The 25,925-nt window shown below is 38.7% G+C and overlaps 2 protein-coding genes across 3 annotated transcripts; one reads left to right on the forward strand and one right to left on the reverse strand.

Moving 5' to 3' along the window:
* Positions 1-6,587: 6,587 nt before the first annotated feature.
* Positions 6,588-13,489, reverse strand: LOC124275750 (DNA-directed RNA polymerase II subunit RPB7). Its single transcript, XM_046711406.1, has 8 exons — positions 13,378-13,489; positions 11,619-11,728; positions 11,188-11,347; positions 10,361-10,411; positions 10,183-10,248; positions 9,615-9,686; positions 7,917-7,950; positions 6,588-7,577 (listed from the first exon to the last, which is right to left on the reverse strand). Exons 1-8 carry the CDS (start codon positions 13,387-13,389, stop codon positions 7,564-7,566), a joined length of 519 nt encoding a protein of 172 aa, XP_046567362.1. The 5' UTR covers positions 13,390-13,489; the 3' UTR covers positions 6,588-7,563.
* A 183-nt stretch (positions 13,490-13,672) lies between these two features.
* LOC124275751 lies at positions 13,673-25,866 on the forward strand. Of its 2 annotated transcripts, none has more exons than XM_046711407.1 (7): positions 13,673-13,739; positions 14,802-14,884; positions 15,620-15,674; positions 17,153-17,283; positions 24,196-24,298; positions 24,519-24,608; positions 25,117-25,866. In XM_046711407.1, exons 1-7 carry the CDS (start codon positions 13,719-13,721, stop codon positions 25,225-25,227), a joined length of 594 nt encoding a protein of 197 aa, XP_046567363.1. In that variant the 5' UTR covers positions 13,673-13,718; the 3' UTR covers positions 25,228-25,866. The 2 variants fall into 2 exon arrangements, with proteins under 2 accessions (XP_046567363.1, XP_046567364.1); XM_046711408.1 differs by having other exon boundaries at positions 15,623-15,674.
* Positions 25,867-25,925: the final 59 nt, after the last annotated feature.

Consider the following 25,925-nt stretch of genomic DNA (forward strand, 5'->3'; position numbering starts at 1 on the left):
CTATTTCATCCGCAACATAGGCTTAATCAGGAAGTACATCAACCAGCAAACTGCTGCAACATTGATGCAAGCATATGTAGTATCTCGGTTGGACTATTGCAATGCTCTGCTGCAGGGGATTCCAGAATATCTTCTGAGCAAGTTACAGAGAGTCCAGAACTCAGCTGCCCGAGTTGTGACACGCACAAAGAAGACAGAGCATATAACACCTGTTCTGATCACATTGCACTGGTTACCCATCCGACAACGTATCCATCACAAAATATTGATACTGATGTTCAAAGCCTTGCACAACATGGCACCAGTTTATCTCTCAGACCTTGTGCAAGAATATCAACCAACACGCCATCTGAGGTCATCACAACAACACATGTGCCAGACTGTAGTCAGCCGGACCAAGACATTTGGTGAAAGGTCTTTTCAGGTTGCCGGCCCAGCTTTGTGGAACAAATTACCCCTCTCTCTTCGATCAGTACAGACATTCAATATTTTCAAATCCAGATTAAAAACTCATTTGTTCAGCATTGCATACGGAGTTCAGCAGCGCTCTTGAGCAGTCTTCTGAAGACTGGATATTAGCGCTATATAAATGTATATAAATGTAAATGTAAATGTAGCTGTCACTCTGTATCCCTAAAATTTACACAATTGCAAATAGCATATGTCGAAATAACCCACATCGGCTTTACTGGGCGTTCAGTGGGATGCGTAATAGGATATCCAGAAAAGCATGTTTACTCGTAAAATCGGGCAAAACTTAGGAAAAATACGAACGGCTGCTGAAAACAATAGAACGGACTATAGATGGCAATTAGGTCGCTCAGCCAGGTATGACGACGGACCGTCGGCTCACCTGGCATTAAATGCATGTGCTGCCTACAGGCACAAGGGGTCATCTCAAAGATATGTTATGCTTTTTATGTGTGTTGAACATGTTTCATCTATTGATTAACATCTTGCGTGTGTCCTTCTTTCATAAAGTTTATGTTGTGATAAGATACCCATAGAAAAGTTTATATCAGCCATCGTATGAAATGTCTCAAAATATATAGGTGGCATGACAACCCGATGATCGGCAGGATTTGATATTATTTGTAAATTGTTATGACATGCCGTTTTCTCCCAGTTTAATTCGCCGAAAGGATTATTTTATCTTAGCTGATATCTCTATTCCCCAGTACGACCTCAACCACCGTCTGCGACACCCGCCTTGGTTTTGCTTTTGAGACGATCCCTCCTACCTGTTTCAGTATTGAAGTTATTATTTTTTATGTCAGCTATCTTTTATAATGAAGCTAAGTTTAATTACCAAATGGGCATTTAAAAAGTGTCCTTTGTGATACAATATCATCGCACAATAATTTGCATAAAGCCATGGTCTGTTCCAAATAAGTCGACATGGATTTAGAGAAAAACACATTGCTCATTTCTGCACTAATCTCTCGTCAGTAAATTCCCTTTTCTATGTTTCCTATCTCCCTACCATTGAGACTGTAGTTAGGCCGAACTTAGTGTCACAGATATTTGACACTTTTATATACATGTATTAACTATATAAATTGTAGATATAAATGCGAAAAAAAGAAGTTTATTTTCTATTTCCGACAGTACTTCTATCTCCAAAATATCGTGAACGTGGATGAGTGACTTGTGAAAGCGACTGTTCCTGAGCCCGTAGGTGTCTGCGGTAATGATTATAATGATTCTCAAAGAGAATTCTCCTTAAACATTAAACCTTTCTAAAAAACACAGACTGGAACAAATGAGAAGTTGTATTTATTCGTTCAAAACGCCATGTTCTCTAATAGCCCAAAGAGAGAAGTCACAGTCTTACTTCTCAGACACAGGGCCACTTCGCCTGTACAGTGCGTGATTTAATGACTCAGAGTATTCTCGCTATTATTTTATTCACCGAGCGATAGAAAGAATACGCCTATGTTTAAAGGCGTATGAATATGAAATAAACCGGAATGGTTAGTTTACGCTGATGTTTATGATACGTTTATGATAATTATTGTGTTTTGCATCTTAAATTTAGCATCTGTAAACAGCATAGTTAACGTTTCGACAACGTCCTTATTTTTCATAAATCGGGTTTAGACGTCAAAACATTTCCCTAGCAATTTACCTGCATTCGTATAAACACAAGTCGGTTTACAGATTCAAGACCTAGGACACACACATACGGCTGCGTTGCGTTGAGATCGAATGAACACAGAACTAAGTCACTTACATTCAGGTATTAATAGCGAGTTGCCTTCAATACACAAGCTACGACTATGTAAATATATTCACCTTTCGCATACATCCAGTCAAATCTGTAATCAAAGTCGGGTTATTTCAGATTGCCATATAGAGGATTGGTCAACTGAATATGACGTAAATCAATTTAACATGAGTTAACACTGGTCAGTCAAGATTAAACTGAGTTAACATAAGTCAACGCGGATTCACTTTGGTCCTTCAGAGTTCCGAAGCGGAATGGAAGCAGTATAAGCCCAGTATGAGCCTACATATCGGCTCAGCCTGTTTCCTGGGTATGTAACCCGTGAAGATCCGGGTTAGAATTGGTCTTCAGTAACCTATGCCTGTCGTAAGAGGCGACTAACGCGATCGGGTGGTCAGGCTCGCTGACTTGGTTGAAGCATGTCATCGTATCCCAATATGCGTAGATCAACGCTTATAATGCTGTTGATGACTGGTTTGTGTGGTCGAGACTCGATTATTTACACACTGCCGACAGATACTAGTAGCTGGAATATTGCTGAGTGTGGCGTTAAACAACCAACCATCCAAAAACCCTGGGTATGCTACACTAAGTGAAGCGCCAGCGCCGCATACCGAGGGAACCAGGCTGATATCGGCTTTAATTAGTATTCTTTTGTTTTCAAAGTTGTCCTTACAGTAAAGTTTATATAGTCGAGTCCAGGCTGGACAAACAACAATGTAAGGTTACGGTGGCGCTCAGATGAGAGCAGCCATGATGGTATATTTTGTCTGTGGGATCGGACCTTATAGTTCTCGATATAACGCTGAACTAAAATGCGAAGACGTCGATTACAGGTCACGTCAAAACGACCTGTTTTCCGGCCATTCAGAGCGTCGCCCACCGGATCGGAAAAGTGACTGTTGGAATGAGTTTACCAGTCATGCAGCCTCAAAAAGTTTAACGAGGTATTCCGAATGACAGTTACGGGAAGTAAGACTGATTCCTCTAAAATCACTGTCTGTCTCTCGCTTCAATTGGATAAACATTTAAAACGGGAGAGATTTTCAATAACTCGTGGGAAGTACTGCTAATCAATCACGACAATCTATTAGATTCCTGAAAATTGTTTCGTTCAATTCCAGAATTTGAATATTTTCAAAGCATAGTCGCCAGTTTGATTTAGGTTTCTTTGTTTTGAATTTAATGCAGCACTCAGCAATTTTCCAGCTATATGACGGCGGTCTGTAAATAATCGAGTCTGGAGACAAACCAGACTGACATCATGAGCATGGATTTACGCAATTTGGATTCGATGACATGTGTCAACCAAGTCACTGAGCCTGACCACCCGATTCCGTTAGTTGGCTCTTACGACGACAAGCATGGTTTGCAGAGGACCGGATCTTCAGGGATTTCGCCAGTTTGAAACTAGTGCCGTAGGTAGAGTCATTGTATCTTAGTTTTCTTGCGGTTGTTATTCGGTCACGGTTCGCGAAAAGTTGTCCTGACAAGACTTGTGTTGGGATCTCCTCAATCTTTGTTTTGAGGTAGCGAGAACTGAGACGCTACTTTAATGATATTGTACTTGATCTTATAACCCGATCAATTTAAGGAAACTCCTGCATGTGTGGTAATCTTCAGCTCAGGTGTGTAATCACTGGGTGGCAGGTACATCTGAACGGGAGTTAGGAAGACACCACAACACGCTCAACCCTGACTTCCAAATACCATCTATCTCCGGTATCTGACGGGAGGAGGGGCATACAGGAACTGAGTTTGTCCCTCCTCACGTTCGTTCGTCCGTTCAAATGCTCCTCAAAAGGAACAAATGTTGTCAAAAGGTACAGGAGGAGTTTGAGTGAGAGAAATTAAAGTCGGGGATACGCTTCCGCATGTTTATAAGAGACATTGGTCAAGGTCGAGCTTAACAGCTGGTGCTTTAAAACAATCATTCGAAAATTACGGTCGTACTTAAAAATGTAATTATTTTTGCCGGAGTAACTATGCCTTTCTTAATAACAAGTTTTCGTAGCCCATGCTTTATGAAAGTCAGTTTTGATGTGAAGACCATACAATATAACGAGTCTCGAGGCTGGACACAATGCCAACCCCGAGATCCCGGATACTGCTTAACACAAATCTTAAAACATTTAGGAAAGGGCTGCGATTTTGAAGTTAACATACAGAAATAATAATACATATAAAACATAAACATTATGGTTTTAAATCTTGAATCTGCGTATCAAATTCAGTTTCATTGGCATCCCACATGCCACATTGCGGGGTACATCATACAAGTGTACAAAATTGACACAAGAATCAGGCGCCCCAACACCAGGTTGTCAGTCTCTGAGAGTGAGTGATTGAGTATGGTTTTACGCCGCTTTTACCAATATTCCAGCAACATCAAGGCGGGGGACAGCAGAAATGGGCTTCCCCCATTGTACCTATGTGGGGAATCGAACCCAGGTCTTCGGCGTGACGAGCCAACGCTTTAACCACTAGGCTACGACACCGCCCCCAGCCTCTGAGAGATCAGCAACATGCTACCCTATCTCTTATAGTGAGTTAGGTTCGGTTCTGGCACTATTCTAACCATCCCGCGGCGTCGGACACCATAAATGGACTTCACACATTGTGTGTGTGGAATGGAACCTGGGTCATCGCCTTTACCACTAGGCTAATCCACCGACCCACTTCGATAAATAACCAAGGAAGAATTAATCAAAACCTATTGATCCATGACTACTAAGTTTAATTAGAGAATAACGAACCAGGCGGCTGTGAATTAGGGGCTTATATCTCCAGAGTGAATGGATGGTGTGAGGCACTTCCATTTAGAGGGGTAAATAACCCATTTGACCATGACACAGAAGAATTCTTGATGCGGATAGGTTGAAAAGTGATATTCATATCCCTACTTAAACTTCTTTTAAGTAGAATACTACTTTTCATTAAAAAAATGAGCGTATGAATACATAAGTATCGATAAAATAGTTTCGCTAACCAATCGTTCGCTTTGGTATGCTTACTGATCATTTTGGTGAAGTTTTTTCCGGCTTAACCGGGGCTAGTGTATTGATTAGAAAACAATGAGTGACATGCAACACCTTAACGGGAAATATCAGATGCATACAAGTGGTAACATTTTGGGCACATATTACGCCTAATTCTCTCATTGAAACCTAAACCAAAATGTTAGAAGAGAGTGGGAAAAATTTCATACAGCACATTATATTGTTACCAGTTTACAGGAAATAAAACATCAAAGCCTATAAAGTATTTTTCGCACATTAGCGTCCAACCCAGACGAGGGTAAAATGGCTGGATGGACCAAGAAAAAGACATCTGTTGGTGCGACTCACCACTCGCATTGCTTTTCAACCAAACTGATCGGTTCCAAATGTAAATAAATGGTTTCTACACTACAGTGAGTCTACATCAAATCTCAAACACAGTTGTATTTCTTAATTACACCAATACTGGAAGATGTTAGCACTAAATACATGTTCTAAAACAAAAGTTAAGAATCGTATGGAAATATCAAAAGTGAGTTTAGTTTTACGCCACACTCAGCAATATTCCAGCTATATGGCGGCGGTCTGGAAATAATCGAGTCTGGACCAGACAATCCAGTGATCAACAGCATGAACATCGATCTGCGTAATTGGGTACCAATGACATGTGTCAACCACGTCTGTGAGCCTGACCACCCGATCCCGTTAGTCGCCTCTTACGACAAGCACGGGTTACTGAAGATCAATATTCTAACCTTCACGGTAGAAATATCAAAAGGAGTCAAGTCAGTGACTAAAGACACATCTATTGGTATCAAACTATGACATACAGAATCTATACACTAGTGTCATAATGTGTTGTTTGGACATATTACTTCAACTATTCACAAATCACTCCATGACAGCCCGAATATAAATTGTTTGATTGGTATTCTAGAAGTTGGCGGGTTAAAAATGAAACATACAACTTTATTGCTTGGAGCAATAAACAAGAACTTGTCATCCATAAAGTTGTATGTTTCATTTTTAGCCCGAATATTGAATAACAAACATATTCTATCATAAGCACGTGTGGACAATACTGATGTCCTCAGGGAACAATGTAATGCAGGTTCTGTTTTACAAAATCAGCATTATTCAAGTGATATTAGAGTGGGAAACAGAAAGAATGGACAGGACACATTGCGTCCATGCCTAAAATGAACCCAGGACTTATGGTCAAGAGGTAAGGTTTCAGATTGGAAGCTCCCCCACCTGCACTGACATAAATAACATTTGTCTACTTCAGAGTTACCTATTATGACAAACCCAAGAACATTATTGTACTGATGTGTCTGTCTTCAGAAAGAAATGAAATCAACTTACAATTACCACATATTTTATTTTCAAAAAATGTTGTGATGACAGGGTGAAATATGTAAAATGCTGGCAAAGATTTGAGATCCTGCCAGATCCAATGGCAACATGGACTGATGATAATGAACGAATCCTGGACAAAATGTAGCACAGTGTACTCAGATAGTTTCGACTAATGTACCCTTAACATGAACACACAAATAGTTGAGAACAATGTATGACATGTAAGTTAATCCTTGATTATCAAATGTATTCTGCCTCCATTCTATCATGAATAGCAGTCAAGACACAATCGCCATCAAAGTTTTGTTTTGGGTGAGAAGCCACAAGCTAAATCTCTCGTTTCATGAACTTCGCACAGCATTTGTCCCACTCATGGACTTGAAACCAAAATCTAATAAAAATTCTGCACAGATCTACATTCAAAATCGTTAATTACATGCCAGTTTTGTTTCTGCTGGAAAAAATTTTCAGAGCAAAACACCAGGGGGTTGTGCTTAAAGACATTCAGGTTGTGCTTACAAGGACATACTTAAGTCAAATCAATTATTAATAATGTGGCTGCTTTTTTTAAACCATTGAAGAAAAGAGTAATTTGATTGGATGTATATTTTTAGCATCATATCTTTAATCCAGCCTCAAAATGAATGCAAGATGGCTAATGGGTCGAGGATATATATCATAATAGAATGGAGACATGGTCCAACAGAATACTGAGGATGAGATGAAGATGAAAATGAGATGGCTCCATCCCATTAGATCATCTGTTTGTTCTTCACATGAAGGATACCCATACCTGTCACTGTGATCCATAAAACACACAGAACCATGCATTGTACATACTATGTATTCAGTAATTGTTAATTGTTAAACTGACACAAGGTTTACAGCAACATGAATGAAGAAATTAGTTATGACACCCCCACCCCATCTTCTGACAGTCCTGCTATGTACACCAGAAACAGATCTTGAAATGACTTCTCAGCTCACCAGACCTGCAAAACAAAGAACAATAAAGACAATAGCCCAAAAATACTGAGAACTTTGGATGAAGATATCTGTAGCAAGGGAGGTAACAATTTGACTTTGCAAAAATTAGAGTTGATGTTCAAGGGCTACAGTTCCCTCCTCATTAATAGTATATTACTGCAGAAAAAAAATATCCTTTTTATTGAAAGATAATGTTGCCCAGATGACCTCCACCCTAAATTCATTAAAACAAATTTAAAAATCCATATTTGACATCCATATTTATGGGTTTGCAGTTTAGCTTCTGAGATCAACAAAGAGGAGATCATTTCTTGTTTATCATATATCAGACAACTAAAACTCACCTAAGTAATCATCCATCAGAGTTCCAATTGCAAACTGAAAAGACAAATATTATAAGCCATAAATATTTACTATTCACCTTTATTACCTACGAGGTCAACGTATGGGTAGTTGCATACTAATCTCGTATGTCATACGAGTGTCGTATCGCGTTGACCTGTGTTGTAACGACTTGACCTGAGATTCTAACGATTTGATTGGATAACCGATGACCTCTCAGTTAGGTCACATTCTGACGTAACTATTTTTTCATTCATAACAAACACGTGAATTCATTCATTCTACAACTTATATGCATTGCGTTGCCGTGTCGCTGTTTATTTGTGAGTCAAACTGAGACATTATAAAAAAATCATAAACGCAATGTTTCCACCAGTGATGTTAGCCGAATGAAGCAACTGGAAACCAAGAAACGAGGTGCTACACAGTAGTTTACTGTAGGAGGCTGTACGAGGCGATGACAACTGACATGCATCGTGATGTCGTTACCAAGGCAGTGACGTCATTACAGTGTGACGTCTTGCAAATATTGTACTACAGTACAAAACTCTTCCGCAACCTCTTTATGAAACCGGTTTCGGTTTGAAACCAAAAACATAACAAAAATACGCTATTTTGTCAATTTAATGCATGTAAGACGTCGGTAATACATAAAATACCACACTCGGTCTCATTACATACGTATTATATTCAACCATGGCCAATGCTGAACAGATCCTTTGATATGTGTATAAGATGTAGATAATACTTGGGAAAAGACCTCTGTAACACACATACACATCCATGCATGCACTCACTCACAGTCAGTATAGTTAAACAGGTACTGTTGTCTTGTAATCATATTAATCTTTTGTTTGAAAGCCATCCATGATTTGTTATTCACAAGCAGCAAAATTCAAGCTCCCCTAACTGGCCATATTGACAGAGTATATATAACATATATAGACATATATATTATAACTGAGTATAGGCCAGACAAATCAGTGGTCATCTGACAACATCAGGTAACATGATGACATGGCATCAACCAAGTTACCAAACCAGTGACTGAGTGAGTGAGTCAGTTTGGTTTTACACCGCTGTTAGCACCATTCCAGCAATATCACGACGGGGGACACCAGAAACGGGCTTCACACATTGTACCCATGTGGAGAATCGAACTCAGCATGACCAGTGAACGCTTCAACCACTGGACTACCCCACCACCCCAGTTAACAAAGCAGACCATTTGCTCGTCATCATACTCATGGATAGGTGACAAAAGTAATATCACTTCTTACTTATCTGTCCAGCCTACATTGAATTAAGACGTAAATATCTTTTGCTGCAATTCTATGTTTTCCCCAATATACTAAAATTTAATTTGTTGTTATCATCCAAAAATGTAGACATTTCCTTGAATACTGCTAAATATTTGTTTTATGCATTCAAAAAAGGAAATCAATTTTGTCATATTAAGATTGTATATGCTGTACACACTTTCATTGTTATCATTATATTTCATGACTGCACCGACGAGGTGTTTCTGTACTCGTAGGCCTGTGGCCTCACAGTACTAGAAATAAAGATTTGATTTGACAAAAGTTTAACATTGCAACAGCATGTTTCAGCTACACTTCTTTTGAGTGCATAGGATCTATCTAACCTATTAAAAATTATGGAAGTCTAGGTAATACAGCATCATGTTTTATTGTACTCACAATGTCCTTTGCATCAACTCTTGTGCCCACAATCTTGATTCTGATTTCATCATCTTGCTGGATCACAATATCCTAAAAAGAACACAACATGTAAGTGACTGGGTCGTTCACCACAGAGGCTGCATCACGTATCATAATGGCATCCTGTCTTTCAAACAAAACAAAACCTGGCATCAAGGGTCTTTGGGGTAACCTGGGATGGATGAACCAAAGCAGCAGGTGAATCAATGTCTACAGATACTTGTGAATAATGGTATAAGTGGAATAAGGATTCTAAGTAAGAAAATAAATCTTTGGAAGACTAAACTGGTGACTAAATGGATCAGGCAGTCAGCCATCATGGCTTTTATAGATTGCATGTCATAATTGCCAGAATTGATGCTCTTGATATCAACCACTGGGTTGTTTGGTTCAGACTTGATTATTTACTGACTGCCATCCTATTGCTAAAGTACTCCACTGTTCAGTTGTAGATAATTGTGTTAAAAGGGAGATAACTACTAACCCTCTTCCCATGTATATTTGTTACATGTCAAGGATCAGCCACATTGACCAAGTTATTTCATACCTCATCTTTTGTCTTGTAGCATGGAGGATTTGAATTGGGGTCAAACTCCATGTCTGCGGGAATAGACTGAAATGAGACAAAGTTTCATGAAACTAGCATCCATCACAAGATCGTCATCAAATGTTACATTCATACAGGGAATATAGACGACATGGAACTGATACTGCTTGTAACTCACATGTCTGGAGATGAAGCAGGAGAGGGGGCCAATTTCTGTGAAGAGCCCAACCTGAAAAACAGGGATTCCATGTTGTTAAGAAGTGGTGACCATGGCGACTTAGCAGATCATTATACATAAACATATACATCATGCTCAGAAACAGCTACAATCCTCTTATCACCATATGTCAGTTGTACATATCTGAGAGTGAAGAATGACTAGATGCTCTTGGGTGAAACAATATATTTAATTACTCTGCAGATACAAGCAACACTCACATGTTATGTATTGATACAAAATGTATACAAGTTTGACCTTTCATCAATCAAATGCCATAAACATACATTAATAATTACAACTTTCTGCTTTTATACGAAATGTCTCAACATGCTCAACCAACTGCCTGATTATCTGACTCAGCTAAACTATATAAAATACATGTAAGTATTATTATTGAAATAGAGTGTACCAGAACCATAGTTACAACTGAAACACTGGAAAGTAGTTTCACAATTGACATACATTCCCATGAGTGTTCAGGTACCCAGAATCCTTTTGCCTAAGTGTGTTTCAGAGAGTGAGTGAGTATGGTTTTACACCACTTTTAGAAATATTTCCGCAATATCATTGCAAAGGCCCCTAGAAATGAGCTTCACACAATGCACCCATGAGTCGAATTGAACTTGAGTCTTCAGAGTGATAACTGAATGCGTTAACCATCAGATTTTCCCACCACCTCCTCACAGGAAGTGAGTTACATCACAAAAGTAGTCTATTGCACTCAAATAAATCCTCAGGATGAGTCCTATCTCAACATGTACCCTGTTTACTTCAGTTTGACTCACCTTGTTGACCTGTGTTACAACAGCATCCAACACTTCCCCCTTGAAGGGACGGAACACAATAGCTTTGTACTTAATGGGGTACAGGACAAATCCTGCACTGGGCTGGATCATCCCAGCTCCTATATTGTCGATTGTGGTCACTGCGATGACGAAGCCATATCTGAAATATAGAGAGTTCATGAGCATAGTAGAAAGGTCGACATTTTACACTGTATTTCAACAAAAAAAAGAATTCCTTACCTTTGTCCTGTTTTTGACAAAACTGAAACAGTTTCTGATTTTCCAGAATGTCCCTCAGTCTTTTCATTCAATGATACACAAGATATACATATACTGTTTACAAACAATGATTGGTCTTGTCCTAACACTGTTTCATAATGGCACATCTAAGGACTAAAACAGCTTTTATAAAATATGGTAGAGGTACATACTTTCCTGTACATGTTCCTTCTACTTCTGTGAAGAGTTTCTGTTTTACAATGTTGAGAAGATTTGGACCAAAATATCTTGGATGTAACAAGATTTCATGTTCTAGAGAAACCTGAAATGGAAAACAAATCATTTCAAAGTAAATAAATGTCATAAAAATATCTCCATTAACCCAAAGGGGCGGACAGGTAACGTAGGTATCGTTTTACGTGTTTGAGGAGTTGCTGTCAAATACGAAATGAATTCTGAGTGAATCCTGAAATGTCAGAAGTTGCCTTCGCTGTACCCTGCTAAAATATGGTAGCATATCGATTCAACTTTCATAAGTATTTGATATGATCAGGGCGGACAGCAATTGCACCTCATTAGTGAGAACAAGTGTCTAGTCATTCATTGTGATTCTTTGAAACGATCAAGATCTACACTAGCCGAGAGCTGCGATGAGGTACGATGAGGTACAAGACATGTATAGGACCGCATCATGGCTCTCTGCTAGATCTACACGTGTTGGAATGCCCATGTTGCAATAAAGAAATGTGAACAATAAGTATTGATTATTGTTACAGTTATATCGATTGGTGAGTGATCCATGTTAAAAAACAACATGTTGTATTTTGTTTCTGGCAATAAACCATTAATCTGTCGATATGTCTTAAATTTTAATCAGAGACAACACTCTTCTTTTGTGTGAATTGATTGAAATGTCAGGGAAAAGCATATTAAGTCGCTTTAGTGATCTACCAAGATTGATTGATAGGATTTTTTTGAAGACAATATAACCGAATTCTTCCGTGAATACATATAAACAGCTTCAACGCCAGTCGGGTTTAAGCACATAGGAAACATAATATATTTGATGAAGATGTTATTGAAAACCTGTAACGTAGGTATCTGAGAGAATGTTTCACCCAGATGGGTCCTTTTATTCATAACATCACAGCATCTTCAACATTGAATTGGTGTGGTGAAAACCAAACCAATTCAAGTCAACAGAAAAGTAAATTTTTCACTTTTTTTAGAATGCGTTTGCACCTTATTAGTGAGAACGGGTGTAGAGCCCCAGCTGTAACAATACACACTGTCATGATATGATATACACCTCAACAGAACAAGCAAGTCTGTACATTGCTTTTGGCAATATTCCAATCGTATCAGTATGATCACCAAGGGACACAACAAATGCTCTTCACACATTGCAATTGTGGGGGAATCTAACCCAAGTGTTTGGTGTGACAAGCAAATATTTTAACCACTACTGCACTAGGCTACTTCGCCGCCAGTCTAAATAGTAGGGCATCAATACGATACATATTACACTCCATTTACATGATGAAAACTTTTAACAAGTGAAAAAAAACCCTAAGCCTCTAACCTAACCCTGGTGGCGAACAGATTCCGTTCCTTCCGTTCCCCCAACTCTAAACCAAACTCTAAACCTAGCCCTAACTTAAATTTTGGACTTTTAATCATTTAGTGAGTTCTCTAGTAATTGTTGTGTTAAGTTTTGTTAATAATTCTAGAATATTTATACATATTATTTGGGATGGTGGAACGGGAGGAACTCTTACCGAAGCATTTGCAATATACCGGTAACCATACCATGGGGCAATGGTTGTCCATTGTACGATAGAAGACTGCATTTCTGTATTTTTATGTTTAGGCTGCTATCGTGAAACTACAGCGGTGACCTTCTATCGTCGGCACACACAGGTTCTTACTTATACCAACAATAATCGAAGTAATACGAAAATAAATACGTACGTGATAAAACATTATGTTCTTTCAAGAGTCAGCAAAATCATAAACACCAGCATGAGCGGACCCGGAAAGTTCGATCTCCCATGAAGAGTTCCAGTAGTAAAGTCCGGACAACTGGAATGTCATTTTTGATATATTACCAATTTTCCCTTTTAATATAAGCTGAATACCATCATGTCGTTACATTCTATTATATGTATACATTTAGTGATCACTTAGTTAGAATTTCAATTATATCAAATACAGCATTTATAGGCATATGTTCTAATTTGGACTGTGTCGGTTAATGAACAGTCCGTAAAACAAAGTTCGATAACTCAAATTTACTCTAAATTATCGCAAACATGCCGTCAAGTATTTTTGGGGTAAGCCTTCCTTGATACCGCTGTCATGTTATTTTTTAAAGTACTAAGTGCAGAGCTTAAACCACTTTTACTATGCTCCATATCAAATTAATAAGTGGATCTGTGTAAAGTAGAGTTATTAGCGACAGCAACTTGTAACCTGACTGTCCTTCAGCCGGTCCCTGGCTCTCGGCCACCAGTCCCTCTAGTTTAGCCAGCTAAACGTCATATTGTTCCTACCAAGGTCGGTGTATACCTTGGTAGGTACACAAGACGTTTAGCTGGCTGAACTACAGTCCCTGGTAAATTTAAGTAAATTCTGCATCCCATTTTCAAAATTCTGCAAAAGATTCTGCACTTAAATATACTTGAAAAAAAACAAAAAAAATGATGCAGAATATCAAACTTTAATTCTGAAACACAACCTGTAAATCTTTTAGTGCTTCATGACATTCGAGGTACAGCAGGCAGGTCGTTTTTTCATGCAGGAAGTTTTTATTTTATTCAGAAAGATGATCTTACGAGTGTGATAATAATAATAATAATAAGGTTGCTTGTATAGCGCTTAATTCCATACACATGTATGCCCGGAGTGCTTGTCAGAGTATCACAGGTGGAACACAAAGTGCTAGTTTAATAAGAACCTCTTGAGCTGACGTTTGAATTGGATCACTGATGGTGAAGTTTTTAATTCCATTGGAAGAGTTGTGCCGATACGTTGGAGAATGACCGACATCCAAGGTTGATCAGGAATGACATTAGAAACTGTACAAAATATTGTTTCGTTTGATAGGCAATCTTGATTCAACTTTCAAAGTAAGTAAATTCCGCAGTAGAAAAATGGCAATTTTTGCATGTATTCTGCATGAAAATGCATTTTCCATGGACCAGACGTTTTTCTGCATGAAAAGGTATTTTCCACGATTTATTCTGCAACCGCGGAATCACAGAATCCAGGAGGGACTGGGTCACGTCAGTGTTTCTATTTTGTATTTTTCAGTCTGAGATCAGATAAAACTTGAGGTCAGTCATTCATAATTCAACATATGCATATAAAGCTTACAAGTATGTTCTGTATTTCAGGGTGTGCTGCGAACTTTGGTGGCCAAAGCTAAGTTTTGTCACACCCAGAATGTTTGCCAGCATTGCAGAAAGACTCTTGGCAGGTAGGTGGAACCAGAGTTTTTATGCAGAAAATGGAATAACACAATCCATTATGAGTTTACACATAAAAGAACACATATTTAAGACATTAAAGATTATAGTAAATACTGGATACTTGCCTTAGGGACTGTTCATAATTTATGGCGGGGGGTGTGTGGGTGTGGTTTGTTGATGATGATGATTTTAGTGGGGGAGGGGGGTTTTCACCCATATTGCTCTGGGGAGGTAGGGGGTCATCAATTTTGTACATAAAAATATTAGAAGATAATACTTAAAATTTATGGGGGGCTCATATATTCAAACTAGTCTAATAAATGAGATCTGCATAAATGGCAGTCATGATACTATAGTTGGTTGTGCATCAATCAAGCTGTTTAAGAATGCCATAATTACTGTAGACTCTTGACAATTCCTCACTTTCTTACATGGGGCTTATACTAAAGCTTAGTCTCTGAACATAGATAGTTTTGATAAACATAACTCTATTCACATTGGAAAGTAGTCTCAGTTTGCTGAGAGATTCAGAACCTGTGGAAAATTTAGACTTTATTTACCACTTTTGCATTTTGCAAAGGGTTGGGCGGAAGGAACAATTATGTGGTTGAGGGACTGTGAGACAGACTAATAATCCCTGTTTGAAAGGTTGACTGTGTACTGACACTTATATTGTCATGGATAGAGAAACACATTTATCAACTTATAACTTTCATGCTTCATATTTTTTTGTTGCATTGCAGTAGAAACCTGAGTTCCACTCCACAGTTACTTGGCATGTTTGAACCAGATAACTTGGTAAGGACCCTGATAAGAACTTCATTAGTAACAGTTTTGATTATGTGATACATCAATAAAAAAGTCTTTGTTTTAGTTAGCAAGTTAATTTGTTTCATAGAGGTTTAGCCAACATTTGCTTACTATAATTTGCTTGTCATATCTTGCCTTACCTTAAGTTGACATTAAAAAGTTGGTGCATAAGACTGTTAACCAAACACAGCACTCTAGGTGTTAAAATTCAAGAAGAAAAATGATTGCACTTTATGTCATAAGCAACAATGTAGCAGATTGATTAGGATTAATGCATTGTGAACTAGAATCATACTCCATAGATATGACTGACTGACTGAGTTTAGTTTTACGCCGCTTTTTGCAATATTCCAGCAATATCACAGCAGGGGACACCAGAAATGGGCTTAACACATTGTGCCCATGTGGGGAATCCATCCTGTCTTCGTTTAACCACTAGACTATATAATGGGATAATTACACAGACAGACAATAGAGCTGTGACGATATATTGTAGTATTGATAATCGTGATACTTTATCTGACGATAAATATATCAATTCTTTGTTTCGTATCATGATATGTATCCTTGACCTTATAATTATTAATTTTCACCAGAAATTGACGGTTATGTCAAAATTTACACTTTTATTGCTATAAAAATATACTTTTTGAAAGAAAATAACCAAAGATAGTATATCGTGATATGCATCGAATCGTATCGGTCGAAGATATCGCGATATGTATCGTATCGTGAAATTTCTGTATCATCACACCTCTAATAGCCAAGTATTACTTACTTTATAGTCCTTTGATAGATATTTAATAACTCACTCACTCACCTTTGAGCAGGAGGAAAAACAGGTCCTTTTGGAAATAAGGCCACATACCAAATAGAGATTTCATGAATGTTGAATGGGAGCATGTGTGTCCCAGTTGTTTAAGGCACCACCAGTCATGTGGGTGTTAGAAAGCTGAAGATGTGGGTTCAAATCCTGGTTGTTTCTGGGTTAGCCAGCACCAGCCCATGCTCATGGGTTTCACTGAAGTTGTAAATGTCTAAGATTTCGGGCTTTCTTCCAATGTCATGCTGACAAGCTGTGACATCACAAAAAACATGATTAATCTTACTTAGTCACATAGAAGGTTATAATATTCAAAACAATACAGGATTTAATGGACAGAGGGGTAGCCTAATGGTTAAAGTGTTTGTTCGTCCCACCGAAGACCCATGTTCGATTCCCTCCATGGGTTCAATGTGTGAAGCCCATTTCTGGTGTCCCCCGCAGTGATATTGCTGGAATATTGCTAAATGCGGCATAAAACCATACTCACTCACTCTCAAGTTTTAATGTTAAATTTATATTTGATAAAAACTTATGTATGGTTTCACAAGACAGATATTGAGTTGAAAAATGCCTGGCCTGTACTTGAAATGGATTGATGTTTTCATGTTTCCTCCAATGTGATGTATATTTCCACCTTCAGACACCAGGCCCTGCCATCCCGGAGTATGAAGCCCTGAATGTGAGGATGAGGGGCTACGACTTTGTGCTGTTGGAATCCTTTGCTAAATATGTACACAACCAGGCAGCTCGGCTAGGTATCGACACTGACATGTGAGTTGGACTTAGCCACAGTACAAGTGCTGGGGAACAGTTAGTGTTTTTCAAAATAACTTCTGAAACATGTGTCAAGGACAGTAAGAAAATAGGTTCACTCTCTAGTCACTCTACTACCCAGAGTTCCATGCGGCAAGCCAGCATAGTATCTCTGCCACAGGCCAGAAAAATGTGACGATGCGTCACATCTTGCAATGTCCATTCAATATGATGTGCAGATTTCTTTCACTCTTTTATTTTTGACGAGTCTACACATCTAACTAAACATCTTTAATAGAATGGTTTAGTTCCACTGAGAAAATATCCCAAAACATGTAACACTATTTCGATTTGCGTAGCGATCCTTTGTTTACATAGGTTGTACGGCTCCACGTGCTGTCATCGAAGCTGATGGAGAGCAAACGATGCAGCAAGTTTGATATCTAAATATGTACTGTCATAGACCTAACTGTTGCAGTTGTGGAAGAATATATATGTAACAATGTAAAACATTATGAAGAGAGCGCCGAAAAGCTTTCGTGAGTTCAGTCTCTTCTTATTATGAATATGCGCGTTTGATTACAAACAAGAGAAAAGTCCGGTCACGTGATATGCAAATTAGCCTGTGGCAGTGATGTTATGTTAAGTCATCGCTGTGCCGGAGTGTGCTAGTCTAATATGTATCAGACATAGTCATTTATTTGTAATGACAGTTACCATGAATTGTTTCACAAATCACATGCAATTATTCCTGATGTGATACAAGAAGGGAATGTTCAGTGTGACATCCAATCTTTGAAATGACGTTTATGTAGATAATTGAAGAGAGGAAGGTGAAAATGGCATGATGCACTTCACAACTCTGTCAGCCTTAACAATACAGTCAAATCCCGATGAGTCGAATGCCAGTGTCTCGAATATTATGCATAACTCGAACTAGCTGTCGGTCCCGACCATTCCCTGTTATAGTTGTCATCATTTGAATACCGGTTACACGAATTCGTCTCATAAATACACACGATGACTCGAAAAGGAAAGTTGGTCCCATGAGATTCAAACAACAGCAATCTTGTATACATAAGCCGAAGTCAGTCAATGAGAAGTTGATTGGTGTAGCAAACTGATCCAATTAACAAACTAGCGTGGCTCACACCTTTCCGCCATTGACGGGTGAGTTCAAAAGGCAGATTAGTGATTTTACGGAAATCACTGTCTGTGCTAATCAGACTGGAACTGATAAGGTGCCCCTATAAGTGATATGGAAATCATTAGATAAACAAATGCTTAGGCAGAGGAATTAGGACTGGATCATCCTTTTTCTACCCTCATAGACATACCTATGTCTCGAATACATGGATAAGTCGAATTTATTACTTGGTCCCCAGCGATTCGACTCATCGAGATTTGACTGTACTTGATACGCTTCATCCAATTTTTGGGAGCGGTGGGGTAGCCTAGTGGTTAAAGTGTTTGCTCATCATGCTGAAGACCAGGGATTGATTCCACACACGAGTACAATGTGTGAAGCCTCTTTCTGGTGTCCCCGCCATGATATTGCTGGAGTATTGCTAAAAGCGGTGTAAAACCGGACTCTCACTCACCCAATATTGTGTTATCATTTCACAATATGGGGAAGGCTACCGGTAAAGGGACCACATGGTCGGTATTGAGATAAGGACAGATTCATAATCTACAAGCTTTCCCCCAATAAATGCAAAATGAATTAACCCGATATCTTTTAAACTGACAATGTAGTGCCCAGTTAAATGATGGTGGGGTTAGAAGTTGGTAGAAATGCTTCAGTGAGAAAATACGGGTTAAAAGAGATGCGTGTATTCTTTCAGCCATAAAACAATTATAAGTATGAAGTTACCGTGTGCTCATTTGAATGTGTGTTGTTAACAGATAAGGTGTGATAAAGCAAAAACGAATTTTATTTTCATCTGTTCAAATAGCGCGCGCATGCGTAATGGTCGAAGTGGTCCCTTTTTAGCTTAAGTTTTTATGATTATGCATGAATATTTTATTTACCCAATACACCTGGTAGATAACAAGTCATAAACGTGTGGTTATTTTAGACGAACAACTGGATACCTAGACATACAAAACAAAGTTATATTAATTTGATTTCTTTGATTGCATGCATTCTGAGGTTACAAAGACTTTGGGAGAGACAGTGGTCGTGATTTTGATCAAACGGTTTTGGTCCGAATCCTACTGGGATCTAGATATCTTCTCATGTAGTGACACTATTGTGCAATGCATGATATGAAGACTAAAGTTGCAACAGCAGGTTCCACTGTTCACAACTGTGTAGTTGCAAGCCTTCCCACTGAATTTACCCATGACGATCCGGGTTAGAATATTGAGCTTCAGTAATACATGCTTGTCGTGAAGCAGTTTACTTAACAGGATCGGGTGGTCAGGCTTGCTGACTTGGTTGACGAGGTCATCGGGTTCCCCACGCAGATCGATGCTCATTCGGTTGATCACTGTATTGTCTGGTCCAGACTCGACTATTTACAGACCGACGCCATATAGCTGGAACATTGCTTGATGAGGCGTAAAACTAAACTCACTCACTCACCCATTGAATTAATACTAGTTTGCAATGAGATACCGTTAAAACGCCGTGAAACCAACTCTCTACATTGGTTAATAACAACTGAAATGGTGCTTGAATTTCAGATACTTTTATGTATAGAACCTTAATGACAAACGGAGACCCTGGAATGCCACCCATGCCTCCTTGAACAGTTCAACATAATGTTACGATCAATCAGTATCCATATGGTCTGCAGTGGCTGGTTTCATAATGTCTTCCCGTCTTTTAGGACAGACCAACCTACCCCCCTGATTGTTTGATTTCTGTGACCTGCCTGGAGACAGTAAGAACAAGTTGGGGTTTTACGCCTTTTTTCTGGTGTTCAAACACAAATGGTTCAATTTGCACTGTGTCTGTTTGTTTATTATCTTTGTTGGTTGGTCCATCATCATTCTGGCGATCCTGAACCATTGATGTCCCGGTTCCGCGAGTGGGCTCAGGTGGTACATATGCAGTGACTGCACACGGAAGAGGACAAAGTGTATCTTTTGAGTCATCAGGAACATACTGTCTGATAGAATTGTACAGGTACAGCTTCCTGGCATAACTCAATCCTACTGGATGGATGATGTTTGGGAGCGATTTGTCCAGTGTAGCAACTTCACCAACTGTGAAACGGACACTATCGCTGTTCAAACTTGTTTTGCAGCTGACAATCCCTGGTGACTGGTTTGTGAAGAAGAAATGGTGAAACTTCTTTATCTCAGGTATTTTGTGGAATCCATGTGCCTTGAACTTAGACTGCCAGTCATATATCGGCACGAAGTGTGGCCAGCTTCATCCCCGACAGCAACAGGGAAGACGCTCCTGGGCAACACTCTCTTGCTATTCTCTGTACATCTGCCACTGATGAAGCCTCGTTCACGCCGCCATCGCTTCTTAAACAATCCAAACAACAGATCTGGCCAAAACTTGGTGTGTCCAACAGGCATAAAGCTGATCTGAAATGACTGGTTCTGACCTGTAGCTGTACGCCAAAGACAGTATTGCATCATGAAATTGTTCTTGTTCTGACCACAGCAGTTGTCAGCATGACACAGCGAAGTCGGTTTCTCCTACACTAAAGTTTGTGTAGAAGTGGTGAAGAAGTGAGATAACCACATTTGATCCTTTCCCACAATGAGCTGCCTCAGGTATAATGTAAAGGACAAATTTCCTGAGTGGTTCTAATGCAATTCCAAAGAGTCCAACCTTGTAGCCACATAGAAAGTATAAAGGTCCAACCTGTTGAGAATCCTGTGGCAAAACACTTGCTGAGCAAAATCAAACTCTGATGCATTTTACCTTTGTATGTCAGTAGCTGATGGGGCTTAAAGGGTCAGTTCGGGTGTCAACAGTTCAACGCCTTGACGACATTCGCCAATTATCGAAATGTAGAATCCACGCTCAGACGCCACTTGGTCAATATGTTCTACAACTCTTTTGGCAAGTTCGCTTTTTATTGTCGCAGAAAGTCTTGAGTTTCGACATGGTCATACTGTTCTGCTGACAAACAGCACACAGATCTGTTCTTGGTCTTTGGATAACAATGTGGGGAACAAAACAACATCCATGTTGCATACCATGTGTAAACTGACACGGGTTCCTCGGCCAGTGTCATGACACGATCTTCGTGATTTTCCGTGATACAAGCTTTTTGGTCATGTGAGAGGCAAAAGTTTTAAGTCAGTGTTTTCCTTCCTAAATGCCATTGCAGGCATCACTAAGGCATTCTGCTCACCATAGTTTTCAATGAACTGTACAGCCTTTTTTCGCTGTTCTAATGTGAGACATGTTGATTGATTGGTTTTATCTGCCCTGCCATGTTTCTGGCATTTATTCCAGAAACTAACATATGCTCTTTGGACGCTTTTAAGACGCTTTAATACCCACCCAAAACAAACATGAAAAAATTCTCGACAAACTGTGACACCTCTGAACATGTACGTTGTTCTGGTCTCCTTTTTCTGGCTGAGGGCATGACCTTTCTTCACGGTATGAGGCTGGTTCTGTACAAGGGTATTCAATGCTCCGAAAGCATTAAGATATGATGATGATTAACGGATTATCACAATAAAAATCAAATTCAAGACAATCCAGTCTTGACTCCTGAATCATATCAAGTGGAAACTTTTTGTGCAATTCCATGCACAACACCCACTTTCAATAAAGGATTGCACCTCCAGTTCACAATCAGAATGGGATAAGGGTATAGACAGAGTTGGAAGAGTCACTTCAACAACATCGCTGTCAACATCTAATTCAGACACATTAACAGTATCCTCTCCGTGATTCTGGTGGTGTACAGAGGCTAGAATCTAAGCATGTTTCAGCAAAGTCTTCCAATACATCATTATTGCTTGCATTATTATCATCAGTACAAAAATATTCAGAAATAACATCCAGTGCTCCTGGTACATCGGCAATGCCTTTGCCAAAATCTAACAACTGTTCCTCAGCCATATTTGCTCAGTTACTTATACCAACCACAGTGCTTAACACCAGTAAAACCATCAGAATTGATGTCATGGACGGTTGTACTATCTGACAGATTGTCAACACAGAATAAATGGAACTGTCTGTGGCATGATGCACAGTATAGCCAGAGTGTTCCATCTAAGGCCAGTCAAAACAGTGTTATCACTACAAACTAGTTCTGTTTCAAGTTTTGAGGGGTCAATAGCTGATAGCTGACACTCGTAGCAGACCCATATTTCTGCCTCGACAGAACTGTCACTTGCTGGACTGTTTGGGGAGCAGACATTCTGAAAAAGCAAGATATACCTTCCAGTCAGAACAGTTACAAGTGTTCAGTATTTAACAGTTCATTTTCGAATATTGTATAATCGAAAAGTAAAAAAATCAACTGCAAAAAGACCATTATAAAAATCCACAAAACCCTGATTCTATAACATTCTGGTTAACCGCTTATGGCCCTTCTATTAATACATATAACATACCTCTTATTGATGATTTCAATCTCAGCCTGATCAGTACTACTGCTTGTAGATTCTTCAACAAATCTAGTCTTATTTGAATAGGTTGACAAACTTTCAATTGATGACGGATAGGGATATTGATTGCTCTACCCTCTACACTTTGATAATCGAGGTGTCATTTCCCATAATTCCATATGCTGATAAGGATGATTATCAAATGATTCGCCACATATTTGGCAAATTGTGGGATGATAATTCTTTTCTGGAATAACATGTCGTGGGTATGGTGAATGAACTTAAACTGTGGATCGAATAAAGTTATGATGGGAAAAGACCGAGATATATGCTCAAACGGGAATTGGTGGGTAACCAGGCCCTGTGTAACAACGCTCAAGTCTGGTTCTGACTGCATACTTCAATGTATAAGGGTAGTGAGAGTTGTGCAAAGGCTCAGTGCACAAATCAAAATGATCATGGTCATATTGGCACGCTTCCCATCCATATGTACCTTCATTTCTTGGTACAAAGTTATGTAAGTCTAAGTAATTCATTGAATTCGAGCTGTTTTGTGCTTTCGCCACTAAAATATTGGGTTTAACGGGTTTGTATAGTCTGTCCATAGTGAATGTATCGCATTCACCGCCAGGATTTTGAAACCTGAAAGGAAAAATTAATCTACTAAATTCCACTTACATTTTGTTTTCAATATTTAATTCAGTTCATAATAGTTGTTTACTGAAGAGGATCTTTCTAGGAGATTAAATTCTATTTTCATTGCAATAATGACACCAAAAAATAACCAAAACATCTTTATAAATAAAGGACCAGGTGGTCGAATAAGCACGCTTGATTTTAGCTAAACAATATGTCTACTTAAAAAATATAATTAAGACAATTTTGGACAATAATTGAGTAGTCACACCTTCTTTGTATAATTACCAATGTAAAATACAACTTTGCAACCATGTAGCTATAAATCATATTGTATTATCAATGTTCAAACGCTGGCTCGTGGTAAACTTACCCTCCAATCGAAGCAGGGTCAGGTCAAATGCCAGTCAAATTAGTTATGTATCAAGAACTGGGTTACGCTTCGTGAGGTTGAATGAAAGGTGTCCAAAGAAGCGCACGTAAAATATTGCCTAGTGAAGCCTTTTCTCTGCCTCGCTTGGATAGCCTTCCCAATATAATCCAGCAATCTGTCCATCCAAAGTTTACATTGACTTTAAAGTAATGTATCAAGGTACAAATGATATGCATCTTGAATAACATACTGTGATACAGTGACAGAAAGTATGGTGCCTGTGATAGTACTCATGATAAGAAGGTATGTTTTATTTTATTTTATTGAATGTCAAACTTCTGAACTGCTCCCTTTGTGTAAACATGTTACATTACGTTCTGCAGGTGGGCATCACCATCAAAGGCAACCCACATCGAAACCTATGTACCAAATTCTAAAGTAATCCAGCACACGTACGACTTGAGGACATACGAGAGGACTGTACAGGTGGGAATTACAAGCTATCATAGGTTCAATAGCCAGATTTAAAGAACCATATATGCTTACTATCACATCATGATCAATAAGATGTTTCAAGCAAAACTGAATTTCAATTAAAGTTGATTTTTTTTTATTATTTATGAAGCTGATTTCAAATTTTCTGATTAGTCATATCTAGTTTACGATCTGCAAGTGTTCATAGTAAAATGCTGGCTCTCTGTTGCAGTTACAAGATGTCCCTTCAACCATGCTTCCAATATTTCTTGACATAGTCCGTTGCCATTTGCCAATGGGAGTAAATATCACTGTGAAAGAGGTATGTAACTCTGTAATGTACTTGACATGGGCAATAATTATATAATTACAACATACTGTGTATTTAATAAAGGTTGTTAAGATTGTGAAATGAATGGAAGTATTTACTGCAATCTTTTTCCTCTTTTTTTTTAAAGTGATTGAGTGAAGCCTGGAAATCTTCAAAGCTTTCAACTGTGTTTACTAGTAGTCATCATTGCATGTCACTGAGCCTCAAATGAATGTGATGGTTTGCCTGGTTCAGGCTTAACGATTTACATGCTAATGTAATATGGCTGGAATATTGCTTTCTCTAGAGATCACTCATTCGCTGGTAGGATGAAAAATTCCCAGTCCCAAACTTCTGGATTTCAAACCTTTAGGATCGGTCCCAATACAAGCGGTTTACATGAACATGAATGGGATGAAAGTGCAATGAAAAGGTTTTAACTAGAGTTTTTCAGGTTGTTTGGCCATATATTTCACTGTAGTCAATTGTCGATCTCTCAAAAACCTTACTTATCTTTTAGCCCGATGTAGAAGAGGAAAATGACCGATATGTTCCTGATAAACGTCTGAAGGATTTGTATGCAGAAGTAGATGCCATTCAGAAGGCCAGAGATGAGAGAAGGAAGAAATAAGGTGGCATGTGTTTAGGATTGTCGCTTCAAAAGGACTGATCTTTGATCTGGATCTAGTGTTTTATCAAAGGATCAGCAGATTGCCTTTGGAACATGTGAATCAATAGAGGCATCAGTATTTGGATGTTAGCTTTCTAAAACTCGATTAGCTGCAATTTGGAAATTGTACTCCCTTTGGTATGCAGATGTCTTGGCAGTCAGAAACAGTGTGCAGATGTCCACAATATGATGGCAGGGACTCTGCTTACTATATATACATTTTGGAACTATCCACGTAAGTTTGTTTTGAGATACACATTGTACTGAGAATTTAGACATGTAGACACTGATAAAATGATTATGCAAATTATGGAGGTGTCTTGAAATCTTTAAACATGGGTATTATGTTGGGTGTTAACAATCTGATTATAGTGATGATGTTTTCAATTTACTGCATCTGAATTGTGATCAGTTACAACAGAAGAAGCTAGAAGAAGGCTTCAAGTACAAATCTACAGGACATCTGTTAGGACCATCTGCTGAAGCTTCTGAAAAACCATTTAGATGCATAGCCTGAAACGTGTCATCGTGATCATTAGGAATATATTACTTTCAGTTTTGTATGGATGGGATGTGTGCGAAAATAAATATAAACAAATATCCAATTGTTTGTGCAATTCTTGCTGTAAGGTACCATATATTTCATACTTATGTCTTTG

This window comes from Haliotis rubra, unplaced genomic scaffold, assembly GCF_003918875.1.
Source record: "Haliotis rubra isolate DU_JTF1 unplaced genomic scaffold, ASM391887v1 Scf202, whole genome shotgun sequence".
NCBI lineage: Eukaryota > Metazoa > Mollusca > Gastropoda > Lepetellida > Haliotidae > Haliotis > Haliotis rubra.

Excerpts from the sequence above, each read along its gene's own strand:
- LOC124275750 (XM_046711406.1), bottom strand. Across the intron at positions 10,249-10,360 it reads CCTGCTTCATCTCCAGACAT|TCTATTCCCGCAGACATGGA; the intron begins GTGAGTTACAAG and ends GTCTCATTTCAG. Across the intron at positions 7,951-9,614 it reads GAGTTGATGCAAAGGACATT|TTTGCAATTGGAACTCTGAT; the intron begins GTGAGTACAATA and ends TTGTCTTTTCAG.
- LOC124275751 (XM_046711407.1), top strand. The coding sequence starts at position 13,719 with ATGCCGTCAAGTATTTTTGGG. Across the intron at positions 17,284-24,195 it reads CTAGGTATCGACACTGACAT|GTGGGCATCACCATCAAAGG; the intron begins GTGAGTTGGACT and ends TACGTTCTGCAG. Across the intron at positions 24,299-24,518 it reads CATACGAGAGGACTGTACAG|TTACAAGATGTCCCTTCAAC; the intron begins GTGGGAATTACA and ends TCTCTGTTGCAG.